The sequence below is a fragment of the Oxyura jamaicensis genome, chromosome 2 (assembly GCF_011077185.1).
Source record: "Oxyura jamaicensis isolate SHBP4307 breed ruddy duck chromosome 2, BPBGC_Ojam_1.0, whole genome shotgun sequence".
Lineage (NCBI taxonomy): Eukaryota > Metazoa > Chordata > Aves > Anseriformes > Anatidae > Oxyura > Oxyura jamaicensis.
The window spans coordinates 79,522,892-79,540,904 of NC_048894.1; the positions used below are offsets into that span (position 1 = coordinate 79,522,892).

At 39.1% G+C, this 18,013-nt stretch overlaps 1 protein-coding gene across 1 annotated transcript in view; it reads left to right on the plus strand.

Annotated features, from left to right (window-relative positions):
- Positions 1–18,013, plus strand: part of PHLPP1 (PH domain and leucine rich repeat protein phosphatase 1) — a 132,482-nt gene that overhangs the window by 59,342 nt on the left and 55,127 nt on the right. Inside the window, 2 exon segments of the mRNA XM_035317690.1 lie at positions 11,723–11,919; positions 14,234–14,359. Of these exon segments, the coding sequence (XP_035173581.1) occupies positions 11,723–11,919; positions 14,234–14,359 (323 nt within the window).

Sequence of the window (18,013 nt, forward strand, 5' to 3'; positions counted from 1 at the left end):
TTCTGCCTGAGTTTAATAAACGGGTTGCAGAGCTAGCATGGGAGGGGATTTCTGCTGTTAGGATGTCTGTAAAATGTGGGCCATTTGCATGCCCCTACATCGAAGTAACTTATTTTTCTGATAGTCATGTTTCATAAATGTGATATGATCTGTTACTTTGTAAGAACCCAAACACTAAGAAGACAATTGGGCTGTCAGAGTGGGTGGATCAAAATAGAGAGCCTGCTTAAATAAGATCTTGCATGTTTTAGGTTTTTTCCTTGATTACAGGGTGGAGGCTTCAGTACAGATTTAATAAGATTAAAATATGTTGAACTTAAAATGCTGTACTTTTTGGGGGGGGATTTTTTTGGGAAGTGAGGAGTGGGTGGTGGTTAGATGCTAGTATTAGACATGGATGGGGGTTGGAAGAGTTCAAGTTGCTCTGCTTTTTGGGTAAACAATTTAAGTACAGTGTCTCTTCAGCCACAATATTTTTTCCACTGGTACAGTAAGCATTCATTTTTGTGACAGAAAAATGAAATATTACGGTCTGACCGCAATCAATATGCATAAACAGACTTACTTGTGCTCTGTATCATACTGAACATTGTCCAGCTGGTCTGCTCTTCTCTCCTGGTGTTCAAAAGTCTTGGATTCAAATGCCAGTGAAGAAGGTGCTCAACATTCAGAATGGGTTTCTCAGGTATGTCAATGGACACTTCAGACACGGGTGATGGTGCTTTCACCAAGAGGAGGAAGCTTTGACAAGTAGCCCCAGCTTCAAATTGATCCTGCAAGTGTTGTGCAAAGTACTTATGGGAAGCGCTTAGGGATTGCTGTCTAAAATTATCATGAGCCAGGGTTAAAGTCATGCTCTGACTTTTTAAGTTCCTGGGGTTGTTTTTAGCACACGCTTTCCTGTCAAAGCTGAATTTTGAACTTGCTGTGATTTATCTTTAGGTAACTTCCTGACTTAAAAGTGGCTTCAGGAGCTCTAAATCAGAATTGTAAAACTGGACCCATGCACAGGCTTTTTCTTCTCTTGCTGTGAGTGTGGAAATTTTCAACTTTTTTTTTTTTAGCAGAGGAGTGTAACATGAAACAAGAATCCCTGTGTAGTCAGCCTTATTAGGTAGCACTTGTGATTGTCCTTTCACAGACCCTTGGAGTGCCGTGGACAGAAAAGTGATGAGTTTGGTATGACTCAGATGTGTGATAGTTGATTTTAATTTCAAGAAGGAATGGAAAAAGCTAATCTCTGTTTTTTTTTTCCTGCCTTTTGTAATAAAAACGTATGACATGCACTCCTAGACAATTCCCATATGCTATCCAGTTACTTCTAGTCTCTGTGGTAGAAAAGAGAAGAAAGAAGAAAGTGTCAAACCTGATATCTGTGGGCACGTGATAAATCTTTCTGCCTCTGTTTCCAAGGGTAGAGAGGCATTGAGAAAAATGTTCCCTTTCACGTTTCTTCGTGATACCTATCTTCCACTCCCCACTGTTTCCCGGTTCTAGTGCTTTAGAAAATCAGCTCTCCTTTTTTTTTTTTTTTCCCTTTTCTCAGAAATGTGCTCTGAAGTGCAGGGCTTTTACTTAAGTTGCCCTTTATTGGTCCATATTTTCATACATTTGCATACAAATTTAATGTATGTTAACATAATCCAATCTTTGTCATGTAAATTAAAAACAAACACTTGAATTGACAAATTGATTGGGAGAGAACCAACAGGTGCAGGTTCTTCATCAAGAAAAACACCTTGTCAGCTCTGAGCAGGCAGAAATCAAGGTAGTGAAGCTTTCTGAGGGTATCTGTCAATCCTTTCTCTGCATTTCCATCATTTAGACTTCTGCATGACTCTTTAAAGCTGCTGTTGTGGTTAGATGGAAATGAGGGGCTGGTACAGCTGCTAGTAGGAGTGATCTCTGTGGAGTCATAGAGAAGGGGGAAACGTGTGGCCAGCCAGAGTCCTGCCCTGCTGCAGGTCTTGCTTTTGGCTGAAGGTGTGCTCCATACCATTTACTGAAATAAAAGCTGCAAATCAAAAAGGCTCTTAAATGTGCTATTAAAAAAAAAAAGTTTGTAAAAACACATTGCAAAATGTGTGCATGCACAAATGTTGGCTTTGTGGGGAGAAGCCAAGGTATAGATACAAAATGTGCCAACTTAACTTTATATAGCAAGTTGAGCAGACTGGTTTATAGGATATAACAATATAGGTTAGAACAAGATCAGTTGATAGGGTCATTGCCCAGCCAGAATTCCTTCTAGTCATAGCATGGAAATCTTGTGTAAAAGCTGAATTTGAAATGCTTGGTTTTTAAGACTGACAGATACTCTCTCTGACTAACACGTTCGTGCTGTTTTTACTGGGTTTTATATTTCTTTGTCTTCCTGTAACTTGAAGTAGTCACTCTTTTAATCTACTAGTTTTTTTTTTTGATTAGGTAATGCTTGTAGATATTAACAATTTTAAATCCAGCCTTCTGACCTTCTTTTTACAGCCCTAAATATTGAAGGGGATTTACCAAACAGCATATAACATCTTTAAGTATTGTTGCATATCAAAATTGTGATTTTTGTACTAGACCTAATTGAGCCATGTGAGTAATAGCTTTGTAATACCGTACAGAATTGTTTTGACGTGAGCTGCTTATCAGCTGGGTCCTATAATAAAACTTACATTTAGATTTTGATCTACACAATAACACTAGTACAGCAGTCTATTGTAGGAAATGTCATACTTAAAATGCTTTACCTTTATAGGAATGTAGATTACCATATACTTTTAGATATGTTGTAGAATACCAGATCTGGTTTCTTCTGATGAAAGAGTAGGAGAAAAATCACTGTACTTACAACCTGAATACGTTTAATGCACCAAAATAGTTTAATGATTTTGAGGTGGATGGCATTTTAGTCTAGAATACATTGACAGCATTTGTGTTATACATCAAGTTCATATGAAACATTCCTTAATCTAGTGTGCACAAAATATTTGTTGCTCTGTACCTTTTGTTTTTTAAACATTTAACTTGATGTCTTCCAGCCTCAGGACGAGGCAGATAGGTACAGGATCATGGGGAGTTTTGCTGGTAAAGAGCACAGGTTTCCATCTTTCTGTCATAGTATTACGGCATACAGATGAACTTCTGCTAGGGGCTGTCATTGTTCCTTTTCAGAGGAGGGTGTGTTCAAGTAGTTATTTTGAGCTTACATTGCTGCACTTCATGTTGAGCATCTAATGCTGATAAAACCTGAAAGCTGCTGTTAACTTCAGTGGAGTCATCCGAGCAATTTTGTTCTTGAATTCCACCAAGACTCCAGCTTTGCCTAAAACTGTTGGTTAGCTCAGAGCTTTTGCCAATACAGCAATTGCATTAGACGGGATAAGTATCCTTTGGGATGCCAGGGATTTTACTGTGCTTGTGGCTTTATTGTGTGTTGGGAGTGTGATAAGTAGAAGTCAATTTTGCATGACTTCACAAAAATAAATGTGCATTTCCAGCTTTTTGTTCAGCTGTGCTTTATGGTGACTGAGCTGGGGGAGAAAGGGGAAAGATCAGTTGAGCAATCATTGGGTCCTACCCAACTGAAGGTGTTATGTGCTCTTTTGCAAGTTGTAGTACTACTGGTGTATTTGTAAAGCATAACTTTCTCACCCTATCTGTTCAGTTTTCACTTTGTTAATTTTAGTGCGTATGATTGTAAAGTGGTGCAAAGTTGAATTTCCATCTGAGTAAGGGATAGTATGAAATGTCATTAAAATATTCTTATGAAATATATTTTAGATGTGATCAGATAATGGCATAAGTCTTCTCAATATTAGACTTAATCCATTTAAAATTTACTTTTAAACAAGAAAATTTGGTAGATCTTACTAAGGAACTTCTTCAGCATCTTCCTTAAGTGAATCTGAAGTTCAAGGTGAGAAAGGTTTTAGATGGTACTTCCAGGAAGCTTCTAGACCAATACTGTAGCTTCTTAGAACCCTGTTAAAGAACAAGAGAAAGAAGACTTATTTTTTCTCTTGATTCCTTTTCCTCATGATACTGCAATTATTTTTCCCTGCAGAGGTGGGTTTATGTTTGTTTCCAAAATGAGTTGATACTGAGTTTTACTGCTGAAGGCTAGGAGACTCTCCTCCCCTTTATGAGCTTTCCTCAAACAAATATTTGGTTAGAATAGTAGAATTCAACTTGCACACCATTGTGCTTCTGATGCAAGTGAAAGTGAGGATACCAAGAGCACTTCTTTTTCTCAAACATCTCTGCCTGCCTTCATGTAACTTGCTTAAATTTCCCAGTGAGGAGTGCAAGTGCTTTGGGCTGAGAGTTTGAATGTGAAAGACCTGTTTTTCAACCAGAGGAGTGCTCTGTAGGAAAAGATGGGAGGAAGAGATGAAGGACATGTGAGTTATAAATGTTTTGGGGGTGTGTTTTTTGGGGTTTGCTTACACATGCTATACTTAACTGATATGAGTTCTCAAAATACATTGGAGCAGCTCGATCTGCAGTTCACTTGTTACAGTAACTAACAGTTAGAGTCCAATACTTGGGGTCTGCTGCCTCTAAACAGTAATGCAGATGAACATCCACCATGATTGCTGGCTTTTAATTGCAAGCAGCATCCTATTCTCCATTGCACCTCCTACTTTATAGCCTGTTGCCTTTATTAAGTTGTCCCAGCACAGAAATTATGCTAGGTTAACAATGAATCTTAAATGAGTTCTGCTGATTCACTGCTCTTCTTTTTTTTTTCTTCAAAAGATTTTGGCTTATGCAGTTTGATATTTAGCTTTTGACACTATTGCAGCCATTTTCCACTGATAAATATGTAACACCTGATAGAAATGCCGTTAAATTTTGCCTGCAGTATCTTTTCAAATGTTGATGCCATGTTTTCAGGCCCCTTGTGTGGAGGTGGTGAGTCTTATGAGAACAGGATGCAGGGAATGATCAAATGAACAAAAGTTGAACCCTCAGTGGGGAAAAAAGAGGGATATTTTCTGCATTATCAAATTCATACAAACCTTTCCTCCAGAGAGTGTTTAATTCAAATGGAAGGCAAGATTATTGCTATAAAACTAGTAACGGTTTTATTGCATCATGTCATAGAGATGATGCCTCTCCTTAAGGATGATCTTTCTGTAAAGTGGGAATATGCTTCACAAAAACTGGAGGTTTGTCTGTCTTCTACTCTGTTTTGTCTCATGGTGACTATTTCTTTGAAGAAAAAGCTGAGTTAATGCAGTTCAATAAAATTCAACTGTTGTGTCTTCAAGTGTGAGAACTTGAACTGCTAATTTCTAAAAGAAACATAACCACTTCAGAGCTTCCCCCAGACCCTTATTAATACAGAGAGCAGCAAAATGAGTATAATGAATGGCATCTATGCTAATAGTTATGTGCCCATAAAAACAACATGATGGTGTCCGAGTCTCTGTTCCAAAGAGCAATAAAGAATAAGTCAACAGCTGCATGTTAACTCTTTCAGGAATTTGTAAGAGTCTAAGCAGATTTGAGTGCAAAAATTGAAGTCGTCCTTTTTGGAATGGTTTGTTATGTAAAATTTTGTTTTATATATTCTTGGTTTGTTGTCTTTTCAAAAACATCCTCTGTTGATTGCTGGTAGAGACTACTAGATGAATCCTTGGTCTTAGAAGTAAAACTTGCTAATTTTGTACCTTTGTTCTTAAAAGTGTGGTACCTTCAGTAAGGAAAAACACTTCTAGTAAGCACATGTAACTGTAAGTAGGCATACTTAATAAGGTTGAAATGAAAATGAGAGCAGTGCAGTAGTTTAAGGATTTTTTTACTCATGTTTTTGTGCTTCCTTTGCTCTCCTCCCTTTTTCAATCCAACTTGCTGCTTTATTTTTACACATCTTGTTGCACTGGGGCCTTGCCTGAAGTCATCTGCGCTGTGCTTATTTTGACTTCAGAGCAAGGGGAAGGAGCCTTAAATGACTGAAAAGCTTGCAATGGTTTTGAAGCTATAGCATTCTCCGTACTTAGTGAAAGGTTTGGGGCAAAAGCAGAACTCTGCAGCAGGATCTGGTGGTAAGGTCTCAGCACCAACTCTTCCAGTTCAGGTCTCCCAAAGGTGGATAAAGACACCTGGGGTCTTTCACTGTGTTAATGAGGGCCAGTTTGTGCTTACAGCTCATCAAGATGAGTGTCTTGGCTACCTGACCACAGTGTTGTGTGCTGGGGGCTGTGGGCAGGGCTGGGGCAAGGTCTTCCCCATTTCCCATCAGAGGCACGCCTGAGGTGCTGCTGCCACTAGGGACCAAAGCATCCGACTGCTGTGATGATTTTTGACAGCTTGGCCAGGAAACAAGCCAGCTTTTCTCTTCAATCTGATTGCTGGTCTTCAGTTTTTTCCTCATCTCCAGTGTGTACAAGTCCTGATGTTCATAAAGCGTCCGTGTGGGAAGTATCTTATTTCTGAAATTGCTTGGTGAAAGCCGTAGGTGGGCTTAATTACATATCATCTCCGGCAGCAGCAACCATGTTGCAGGCCTGGCACCGCATGCCGTTCCTCTGTTCTCCACGCTGAGCTGCTCGCCCTGAGCTGTCCCTGCGGCCTCTTGGTCAGAGGGAAACAAGAAATTAAAGCACCCAGGTTTGCTTGAAAGGGCTCACTCAGGAACAGCTTTCGGCGAACAGCTGATGCAGTAGGGTTGATGCGACGCTGGCCTCAGGCCAAGGGCCCGGCAGTGTGCAGATGAGAACGACGACCTCTGTTGCTGGCCCATCTTTAGCTGAAAAAGGACATCCCCAGATTAGGTGCTCAGAACAAGTCCTTTGGTCACTTGTGAAATGCCTTGGGCTCGGACATCGTTCCAAGTGAAAAACCAGTGGCTGCCATTCGTACCTGAGAGCGGTCCCTCCAGTTTGGCAGCTGTCTGTGCCGCACAGGCCCCGGAGTTGTTAGCTATCGTTCTGTCAGGCCGGTATTAGCAATTAAAATAAAACCCGCTGCACAGAAATGAACACGTTCCTTATGTCAACACTTTTCCCCACTCTTATTTTGGTAATGTCTTAAATAGTTCTTTAGAGGCAGACTTTATTGGCTATACTTTTCAAGCAGGGTGGAATAATAAGTACTTGCAACTTAATCAGCCGTATAGCTTCAAGAGAGCTTTCTCTTCCAGATACTTTTATGTCCCATAATGAGCTGGTATTTTATAACTTCTGATGGTAATGTATTCCATATGCCTTCCATTGCTAGGATGAAGAGCTTTACTCCAGCATCCAAAGCAAGTGGGTGTGGGTATTTAGCAAGGTTTGAAGTCTTTGCACTAGGCAGGAGTCCAGTACGTTACGCACCCGTCGCTTCTCATGCTGTTCATGGCAAGGACTTAGTGTTTTAAGATCACGGGAGGGCGGCTGGTGTCCCATACATGCTTTCTGTGAATGGCTCATGGTTCTAGACAGCAGTCCTGCCGTTTCAGTCAAATTCCTTGCTTTTTTCTGTCCTTGTTCTAAATACCACTAGCTTCCCTCCAGGACTTTGGACAAACTAAAACCGAGAGGAATTCAACCATGAATGTCAAGATAGCCAAATGAGTGGTCTGTTCATAATTCCTTGAGGCATCTCCTCTAATGCCTCGTGCAGAACAAAAGTCCTGTTGTGGGTGTGCTTAGGAGTTGCTGTAGTCTTGGAGTCCTGACAAGAATGAAAAATAATCTTTTTATGGTTTCTTGCTAAAACACTTGAACTGTTCTGGTTGAGCTTAGCATTTGAAAAACATTTTCTGGTATGCAAGTCTTCTAGATGTTCTGGCATATTTGCCTCCACTCTGATCGAGGCAACAATAATTATCTTCAAGTTTTTGGCAGGATTTGAATTTGTGTTTCAAGTCACAAAGGATCATCGTTACCTTTTTTTATCTGCACAACTGTCAGCTTCAATGCAATATCACAGGCCCCACTGAAAACTTATCTGCTCCCTCTGGGTATAGTTAAAACTGAAGAAAAATCTGAATATGAACCTCACTATCTTCTGAATCTCAAGTGGGAGGTCTGCGAGACAGATTGAGGAAGGTAATTTCAGAGCTGCTGATCCTTTTACTGAAAACAGTATTTTCATCAGCACTGGTAGGTTACTTCAGTTATTGATTTTTAGCGGTGGCACTCCGGGTATGGCATAACTTGTGCTCTTCGATCCTTTGCCTGAAGGCATTCAGATGAAGTTCTGATGGTCCCATCCCTTGTAAATGTTCAAGGAAAAGGTCATTTATACCAATTGCTGATGCCTTTTCCTGTGGTTATTTTTCGAGTTGTAATATATGTAGGGGATGTTTACTCTTCTTTTTCTTCCTGCTCCCTCAGTGTCAGTGATGCACTCTCTTGTAGGAGCTGTGCTGTGGGGCAGCATGAGACTCTGCCACCTAATGCTCTCCTTAGTGAGGTGAGGAGCACTCAGTATTAGGATCACTTTGCACACTTCTCAAGTCATCTCTCTCTCCTGTTGTGGCAGTAGCTTCCTAACTTAGTGTCGTTTCAGCTTTGCTTCCCTATATGGTCTTCTGTCACCAAATTTCTGAGCTCTTTAACACTGCATTCTGTTTAGGTAAGCTTTCAGTAGACAAGGTTGCTTCTTGTCAAACAACCTTTGCTCTGAATAACATGCAAAACTTTAGTGGGTTTAGGGACCTTTACTTACAATTGAAATAAGTTGTCAGTTTTTGTTTTTGCATGATAAAATATTTTGATTCTATAAAATTTCAACGATTACAACCCTTTAACAGGAAGAAAACTGAATGAAATTGTGAGCAGATTGTGTGTTAGGCAACAATGTGATCCAATGTCAAATGTAGATTTTGCAAATTTTGTAGTGGTATAGAGAAGAATAGGAAGAGAATCCTTTTGCTTTTTTAAAATAGGCTCAATGTTTTAGTTTTGTATGTTCTCATTGGGAATCTTTTAGCTTTCATGTAGCTAGTGGCAGTACTTGCTAGGAAAAAGTGCCTTGCAATTAATCCTTGCAATTTGAAGGGGTTATTTTTAAAAAAAATCTTTGTAGGAATAGCTGAAGATTTTTACCCTGGTAATTTTTATATCAAATATGAGGTTTGAGAGAAAGTACAGTTCATACCTAGCATGAAGATTTAAAGTGACAGCTCTGTTCTTGTTTTTCTAGTACACGTTTACTAATGATACTAATTCTTACTGTGACTCACGACTTATGACCTCTGTGAATTTACCTGAAGTTTGAAGACCTGCCATTTAGAGATTACTGGGTAGTCTTACAGTTCCAGCTGTACCTAACTTCATGGATCTAATCCAGGAAAGTGAATTGTTTAGTCTGGTCCGAGGAAGCAGGCTTTTCAGGCTCCTGACTGTTTTCCTCGAGCTTTTCTGAAGATTTCCTAATTCTTCTGCACCCTCTGTGAAATGCGGGCACCTGGTACGGTATTCCAGTAATCATTTTGCCAGTACATTAGACAGGGTAACGTTAATTCTCTATTGCTTCTGAATGTTTTCATGTTTCGTGCCAAGGCTTTTGGCTGCAGCGCTAAAGTGGGATCTCATGCTCTTTGTTATCCACCATAATCCCAAAGAACTTCTGAGGGCTGGTATTTTCCAGGACATAGGTCTGCCCCTATTAAGTGTGAATTACTGTTTCTTTCTAGATGGGTAAGGTTGCGTTTGGCTGTAATAAAATACACGTTGCTAAATGAACTCTGCTTTATGAGGGATAATTGTGCTTCGCCATCCTAAAGAGTTTCATCAGCAATGGGCTGCGCTTTTCCAAGGAATTTAGGGAGCAGGTAGACAGAAACAGGCCCAGGGAGATAACCTTACTTAAAACATCACTTTCCAGGTGAAACTGGACACCTGACAGCTGTTTAATATACAACCATACTTTTTATACATAACAGGCACATTTTACTCCATTACAGAGATTTGATTGTGTGGGATTTTAGTCTGATTATTTAATCAATGCTTGGTGGTATGAAGTCTATTATTCTGCACAGACTAGATAAATAATTAGTTACTTCAGCAACCACACTTTTCATATTCCAAATATAAAGTTTGATAGGGCTTCTGTGTTTAATTAAGGCTGAGTTGCTCTATTCTACTCACTTGTATTCCCTATCAGTCCTGTGGCTTTGTAAGGAATGGATATTCTCTGTTCCTTCTGTTCTGTTGGGCATGAGAGAAGTGTTTATCTGCAGCTTCTGTTGTTGGATATGAATTTGTTTGGCAATGAAATTCCTGCTTTCTCGGAGCACCTATCTTTCACTAGACGCCAATACCCTGTGAGCATTGAAGTTTGTCTCTTAGCTTCAAGCAACAGTAACGTTCCTGCAGATCCAAACTGGCAGGCATTGGTAGCCTCAATGCTAGTGTTTATTAGAGCAGAGCAAGGCTTGAGGCTAACTATGCCAAGTCTTGGCTCATTAAACTGGCAGGAAGATTCAGGAAGGCTGCTTTTAAAGATAAGGGCAAGAATTGGCATGGGGTATGTGAGGGTGAGAGAACTACGGCGGGTAGGCCGTGTGGTAGGTGTCTTATGTCTGCACTTGGGTAATCTGGAGGCAAGAGCAGACTCATTGAGACAAATTGTTCTGAACTATTGGCGTTAGAAAACAGAATCAACTCCCAGCTTTTCTGGAGACCCAACCAGTTACTAGTTCATTGATTTCCGAAGAAATTTGTTTAAATATTAGTGTAGGAAAATGAATGATTTTTCTTGCCTCATGATCAGGAAGCTACCTGAAGTTATCGTAGCCTTTGGTTCTTCATCCAGGGGAACTCCATTCCGAAGTTTCACTAGCACTGGTGTTCTTGCAGAAATCCCTACTGGTTTAACTTGGACATGATTCCCTTTTGTCTCTGTTAGTATATTTGGATGAATTGGTTCTGGGCTGGGCTGTTCAGGGCTTGGTCCTGTCAGAACGAAGACGAGAGAAGTCCTTGTCTTTGTGTTGCCCTTGTTAATGACAGTTTCTATAGAGCAGAGTATAATTAATAGATTAGTAGAATCTGAGCCACTTAAAGATGAACAATCATTTAACAAATTTGGTGTAATTGTTAGTCTTGCTAATAATCTGAGTTAAAGTGAATTCATTGTAATACAGGCAGAAGTACTTTGCTGTTTCTGAAGCTCTACTCAGTCTGAAGCAGGGTCTCTGAGAGATTTCATCTGTCCACGTTGTGGCTTACATTGGGTACTGCCTCTGCTTTGGGGTTTAGACCGAACAGGGTGGGCTGGAAAAGGAGTAGGAACTGTATTCTTTAGGCAGCTACTGAAGCTATTCAAATCATGACCTTAAGGATGGCAGGAAGAGAAATGGAAGTGCAAAGGTGTGAATGAGCATGCAATACTTCCTCCTTTTGCAGTTACCAAAGGGTGGGCTTTGAACTCAGCAGTAACCATAGTTTCTTACTGTTGAGGATGAATGTTTCCAGGTCTGGGATAGAAGACTGGTACCACTGATTGGTACTTCTGTGACTATTGTGGATTACTTCACGAAGTGCAAGGCAGTTGTCTGTTCTGTGGTAGCAACTCATGTTCATATGACCCAGAAGTATATACTTCTACCTATGAAAGATACCCATACTAAAGTACCCATACTCCATTTCCTGCTTGCATGGTTCTGAACCTGTGTTTCATTTGTCTCGGTGTGACCCATACCTTAACAATTTGTTGATAAGTCTCGGGATGGCTTGAGTGAAAGAGGCAACGATTTTCTGTGATTAAGTGGATGCTTTTGTTTCCATTTCAGGAAAGCCCCACAGCACTGGCAGCTCCGAACGGATTCAGCTCTCAGGAATGTACAATGTTCGAAAAGGGAAAATACATTTGCCAGTCAACAGATGGACAAGACGTCAAGCTATCCTTTGTGGAACATGCCTAATTGTCTCATCAGTAAAAGAAAGCCAGACTGGAAAGATGCATGTCCTCCCTTTAATTGGTGGAAAAGTAAGATTTGATTTTTATTTTATGTATTTGGGTGCTTAATCCCTGCCTCTTTACATGGAGGAGATCTCATTCAATTATCGTGATTTCTAACCTCCCCAAATCTTGTTTCTGTTAAAGAGATAATCAGAGTATATAAATGACTTTTGATTGCAGTCAGATTCATACTTAACGATTTACAATGTTTGGACTGAAATACTAAGGGAAAGTGAGGGGAAGCACATTCAGTTTCCTTTTGTGTTCAGTGTTTTATATGCATAATTAGCATTTTATATGCATAACGGCACACAATCAAAGGATACACACATCTGTATTGTGTATGAAATGTACCATGCCTCTTCACCCAGTTTTTACCTATGCTGTGTTACTCTGTTCTCAGAAGTAAACAGTAAGGGGATGGTCTTATTTTGAGTATCAGTTTGGTTTGATTTTTTTGTTTGTTTGGTGGATTGTTCTTGTTTGTCGCGTGTTCTTGTTTTGGGGGGAAGGGGATTGTAAGAGTAGCAGTGGTCTAATGTAAGCTAACAGCAAGAAATGTTTTTAATTGCAAAAAGCTGAAACTAGATTTTTTTCTGATGAACTTTGTCTGAAACATAAGAGATTTTATCAGAACACAAGGAATTTTTTTTCCACTCAGTGAAATTACCACTTTAAAAGCTGTGTGGATGTGGTCCTGGGCAACTGGCTCTAGGTGGCCCTGCTTGTGCAGGGGTTTTGGACCAAATGGCCTCCAGCAGTCCCTTCCAACCTCAACTGCTCATTGGTCTGTGGAACTTTAATAAGACAGTAAGATTTACACCATTACTATTTCAGCCTAAATAGTGTTTCAGAACACTATTATTGGCTTGATTAGCCAAGGTAATGGGAAGAGAACCATTAGTCTGAGGATGAATTTACACCTGAAATACTGCTGTTTTACTTTGCATGCTGATAAATTTGATTCTTAAGAATTATTAGGAGAGGAAAAAGCTTGGTAATATATGCAGCCTGGAGTTGATGCATTAACATTCTGTACTGGTAGTGTGGAAAGCAGTAATTTCTAGGAGGTTTTTTTCCTATACACTTCCACGATTCTTTGACTCTTTCCTGGGCGTGCTAAAGTAGAGACACTTTCCTCTCTTTTAGTAGTAGCGTGTGAACTCTGACAGTGAATTGTATTCCTGGCTGCAGCGCCCTTGAGAGGGTCCCTGTTAACTTTCTCTGTAAGAGGAACAAGATTTTATTTAATTAAAAGAATTCTTTTTTTTAATTGCTTTACATAGATTTTATAAGTTATTTTTCACAGAAATGCCTCATGTAACATAAAATACGAAGACTGTTAAGCTGAAAGTTGATAGCAAGTTTTAAAAGAAAAGAACCAAGCTGAGAAAAAAATGTACTGAGGGCTTCTGCTGACAAAGCTTGGGTGGAGGATGCTTGGCACAGAATTAAGTGTGTTTTTAAATCATCACTCAAAAAATATTCTTCCTCAACCCCATAAATACACTGCACTTCCTGGTTTGAAAGGCTTTCCAGAATGCAGTGCTGAGACATTGAGACCATAAGTTGTGTGGGACTGCGCGTGTATGGTATCAGAATGATGTATTCTGGGGTGTTTTTAGCAAGTTGAGAAATGCCAAAAAATTGGGGTGTAAGAAAAGCATTTTGTTAAGCCTGGTTTTAATAATGAGTATAAATTGTGCTCCTTTAGGTTATATTAAAGACCGCCTTAGATACGTTTCCCTAGGAAACCTTTCATGGTGCTCAGTCTCTCTTAAAATGTTGTTCTTGGTGTTTTCCTTCTTTGAATGATTCTTTATATCTTGCATACTGAAGATAGCTACCCAGAAGAAGGTTGTAAATACCTGGGGGAAAAAAAATAAAAAAATTACAAGGAAACAACCCCCAGAGAAACCTTAAATACTGAAAATAGCAGCAATGTATTTTGTTTCAATATCACCATCAACTTTCAGTTCAAACTCGAATTGTTGCCAAATTTATCTGCCTGCAGCATCTCCAGTTTTTGCATACCTTTCATTTGCATGACATGAGCTTAAGTCATGTGGCTAGGAATTTTTGTCAGACGTGTTCTTTGTTTTAGAATTTTATTCAGGAAAATGGAGATGAGCAAGCTTAAAGGTTCTTGTTCTGTTCTTATGTCTTGCTTCTGTACATTTCATGGATTTTTTGACAGTCAAGACCTAGCTGAGTACTTGAGGGAGTTAGTACAATTCTACTTGAAGAGCTCCTCTTGAACACATTTTATCTTTTCCCTGAGGAGTTCTGTCGAGAGGTTCTAGATTATTTTTTGCTAACGGTTTTTATGCCTTTATTGTAGGTGGAAGAAGTGAAAAAGCACCAGCACTGTTTAGCATTTAGCTCCTCTGGACCTCAAAGCCAGACCTACTACATTTGTTTTGATAACTTCACTGAATACTTGCGATGGCTTCGACAAGCATCAAAGGTATGAAGAATATTAATTCCTGAATGGGATGTTGACAGTGTTACCCCCAGTTCTGTCCGCTGCTGCAGCGTAGTCCCTCTTCCAGGTTCACATTATTAGGAACTTGTGCTGCTGCTGTTAGTAGTGCACAAAAAGGCTCAATTTGGGAGTTCTTGATAACAGACAAGAGCGAGGTGATTTTTTTTTTGCGTTTATACTGAAACTTCTGTGTACTGAGGTTGTGTAAGCAAAGTTCTGTGTTAAACTTTCTCCCTTTTGTCATCTTGATCCAGCTGGATGGATGGAGTGAGATCATTACAACAGAACGGTGACAAATATAACTGTCAACATTAGAATTTAAAAGGCTGTGTCACCTAAAATCGTGTCGGATATTTTAATTAGCTCCCGACACAGAACCCAAAGCCTACGTTGCTAGAATTAAGGGGCTGTTTCCTTGCTTGGTAAATGTTGCTGAATCACTCTTTAGTTTTATAATCATTTTTTATAAGCAAACATGTCAGCCATTAAAAATTTTAGTTTAGGAAGGTATTAATTAGTAAACTTCATACCATGTTTCGAGCACCTTTTTTACTGGAATTTAGGTCCTGCATTATATCATTTAAATTTTCAGTTCTCCTATATGTTGTTGAAAGGCTGTTCTTGCAATTACCTGGTTTATCTCTTAATCCCTGCCACTTCTGGATAAATCCTCCCTTAAGTAATTTGTGTATCTTGACCCACTGATTTTTTTATTTTTACCACACAAGTTTTTGTTGTGTTGTCAGCACTCTGTTTTTCTAGTGGTGCCTAAACTGTCCATTAGTTTTTACTTGACAGGGCTGTTCATGTTCTTTGCTATGTTAAAGCAACTTGTTTTTATATAGTACTACTCAAAGATATTTATGACACACTAGAGCTGTTCTGTCTCTTTAGATCGCAGTAATGCATTATCCAGCCTACTGCCAGCGGTACAGCTGGGTTGCATGTTTTTTATTTTATTTTTTAAGAGGTTTAGTTATTATGTCAAACTTTCTTTGAGCAATAACTACTGCACCTCCCAACACATGCATCATTTAAAATGTCCTTTGTGTTTTCTCTACTAAGTTTTAAATTCTTCTTAAAGACTCAGTTTTGGCATCCCTACTCGTGTCTGTTAAGGCTCAAGGTAAAAATCCCCAGTGCGTGTTTTATGAGACGGTAAGGTATGGTCTGCCAGATTCTTGAGTTCTTGCAGCTTTGTGGCTCTGCCTGGGAGAGTAGTGTCCTTTCATCTCCAGAGGCTTTGACATTAGATAAATGAAAGGCAAATCTAATGAGTGAGAAAAACAGTGTAAAACAATGAACTTCAGAAGTAGAGATAAATGGGCAGAAAGTCCCTCTGAATTACTGGCAGCATAAGCTTATTCTGTGCCATGCTGTGCTTCTCTCTTTCTCTCTGGTTCACCCAAATGACTAACAGCATTGGGAAGGTAGCCAGCATGAGAACGTATCCCCATGCACTCATGAGATCCTCCTATTTTTCTTATGTAAGAGTAGAAAGGAAATACATAGTTTAAAGTGTCTTTTCAGACCCTCAGAACTGAGGAAACTTGCTCTACTTGTTGGTAAGACATGCTTCAAGGAAAAAATGAGGCTTAATTGTCCCCAACTCACCCCTCCTCCAACCCCCAAAATTGAGATTGGTGGTTTTGAGACTATATGTTACCACTTCAAGTTGCTTTTTTAATGTTTGGGTTTTCTATCCTTAGACTGAAAGACATGAGCACGATTGTATGCAAGGCAGTTGTGTGGGAAGCACTGTGCTGTAACAGTTTCTAAAGAATAGAAACAGAGAAACTACTAATGCTGCAAAGTAAGTCAAACTTCTTGCAGCAGATGCTATCTATCCATGTCCGAATTTTTAATTGTAAGGTAAATCATTCCTGATTTTCACATACAAATAAGAAAAGTTCGTTTTCAGTTCTGTAGTTCAGGCAAGTTAGAGTTCTCACGCGGAGGGTGGGGGAGAAAGCCATTTATATTAGGTAGTCTGAGCGTTGTGAATGCGCAAGCTACTTGAGTTCAGCGAAATTGAAATGTGCTTTCTAACCAAGAAAACACTGCATAAGGTGTTGTATGTCTAAAGGGAAGTAAACTTAGGAATGGAAACTTCCAATTTCTAGTTGCTTTCTATGGGCTGGGTTACATGATACAGGTTCTTGTTTAGTTGTGGTTCTGTATGTAACACTTGCACTTCTGTGAATCATATCTAGGAGCATATTTTAAACATAGTTGATATTTAATGGCATTTGTCTTGAAACTGGCACTTAAGTTAACTTAGTTATGTTCGTTGATAGCTTTTTTTGCAGTCCATCATGCTCCTGATTGACACATGCTGCTGAAAACTGAGGTTTCTAATACTTACAAGTGTAATTAAAGCTTTGATATGAATTTTAATACAGAAGGCAATCATGGGTAAAATGTTTCATTAAAACTTCTCAATTCAGTTTTTAAACTATGAAAAAGTGTATTTCATACACCTCAAAAGAGACAGATGATGTTATTTCAACTTTTAAATAACAAGCTTAATCTTAAAAGGAGATTTTGAAAAGAATGCTTGCTCTGCAGTCTTTTTCCCCACAGAATATTGGCAGTGTTGATTTTTTAGGAGTGTTCCAGAATGAGACAATTCTTAACACATCATTTCTACAATACATAAATGTATGCTAGAAAAGATTTGAATTCATGTTTGCAGAGACTCAGGCTTAGCTTAATTAAAAATGAACATCACTCATGTATAGTCTGATTCATTCTTACAGTCAAATATATCTTAGCCAAGATAGATCTGATGGGTTGCCCCAGTATATTTTTGGATGGGGCTTATGAATAGGTTTTTTTCCGCCAGGTTCTTTTGTATGAGTATGTGTCTTGAGGTGAACAGAACTCTTGTTTTCAGGGCTGACTAAAATTATTGCACAAATAGTGACCTAAATATCGAACTTGGTGACATACTTATTCCAAATAGGTCACTTTTAGATATGCTAATTTATCCTCAAACAGAATATTTTTAAAAGCTGGAAATGTGGCTTGTTCGTTAATATTGATAGTTTTCTGTACCACAGTGCATTTTCTTTCCTTTTAATTTCCAAATACTGGAGTCCTAATTAAGGAAGCTCAAAAGGAAAACAACAACAACAAATTTGGTCCTTTGTGATCTAATATGTTCATTCTGTTGCCAAATATTGAAAAATAAGCTTATGCAACCGTAGGGGGGAGTGGAGGGGAAGAAAGGGACATCTTCATGGCTTTAAAGAACTTTTTTTTCTGCATAAAGTTGGCATGATGGTGCTGGAACTCGCACAATTACTTGCAGAGTGATTCTGATCTGCCACTGTTTACTACTTGAATGTAAACTGCAGAAGGACGAAAGAAGAATGTGCAGTTAACAGTGAAGATGCATAATGAGGGCTTTCCTCATTTGCTACTTCCAAAATTGTTGAAGATGGGTGAGCGAACAAAAGAAAAAATCTATGCCCTTAATGTAGTAGAAGAAAGCTTTTTCCTGTATAAAGTGTAACTGAGTGGTGGAACTTGCTGTCACAAGGCTTGTATTTGTGGTGTGGTGACGTGTTCCTGCTGTTAGACACTTTGAACAGCTGAACTAAGTTTAACGTTTTTCAATATGTGAAATTGCTG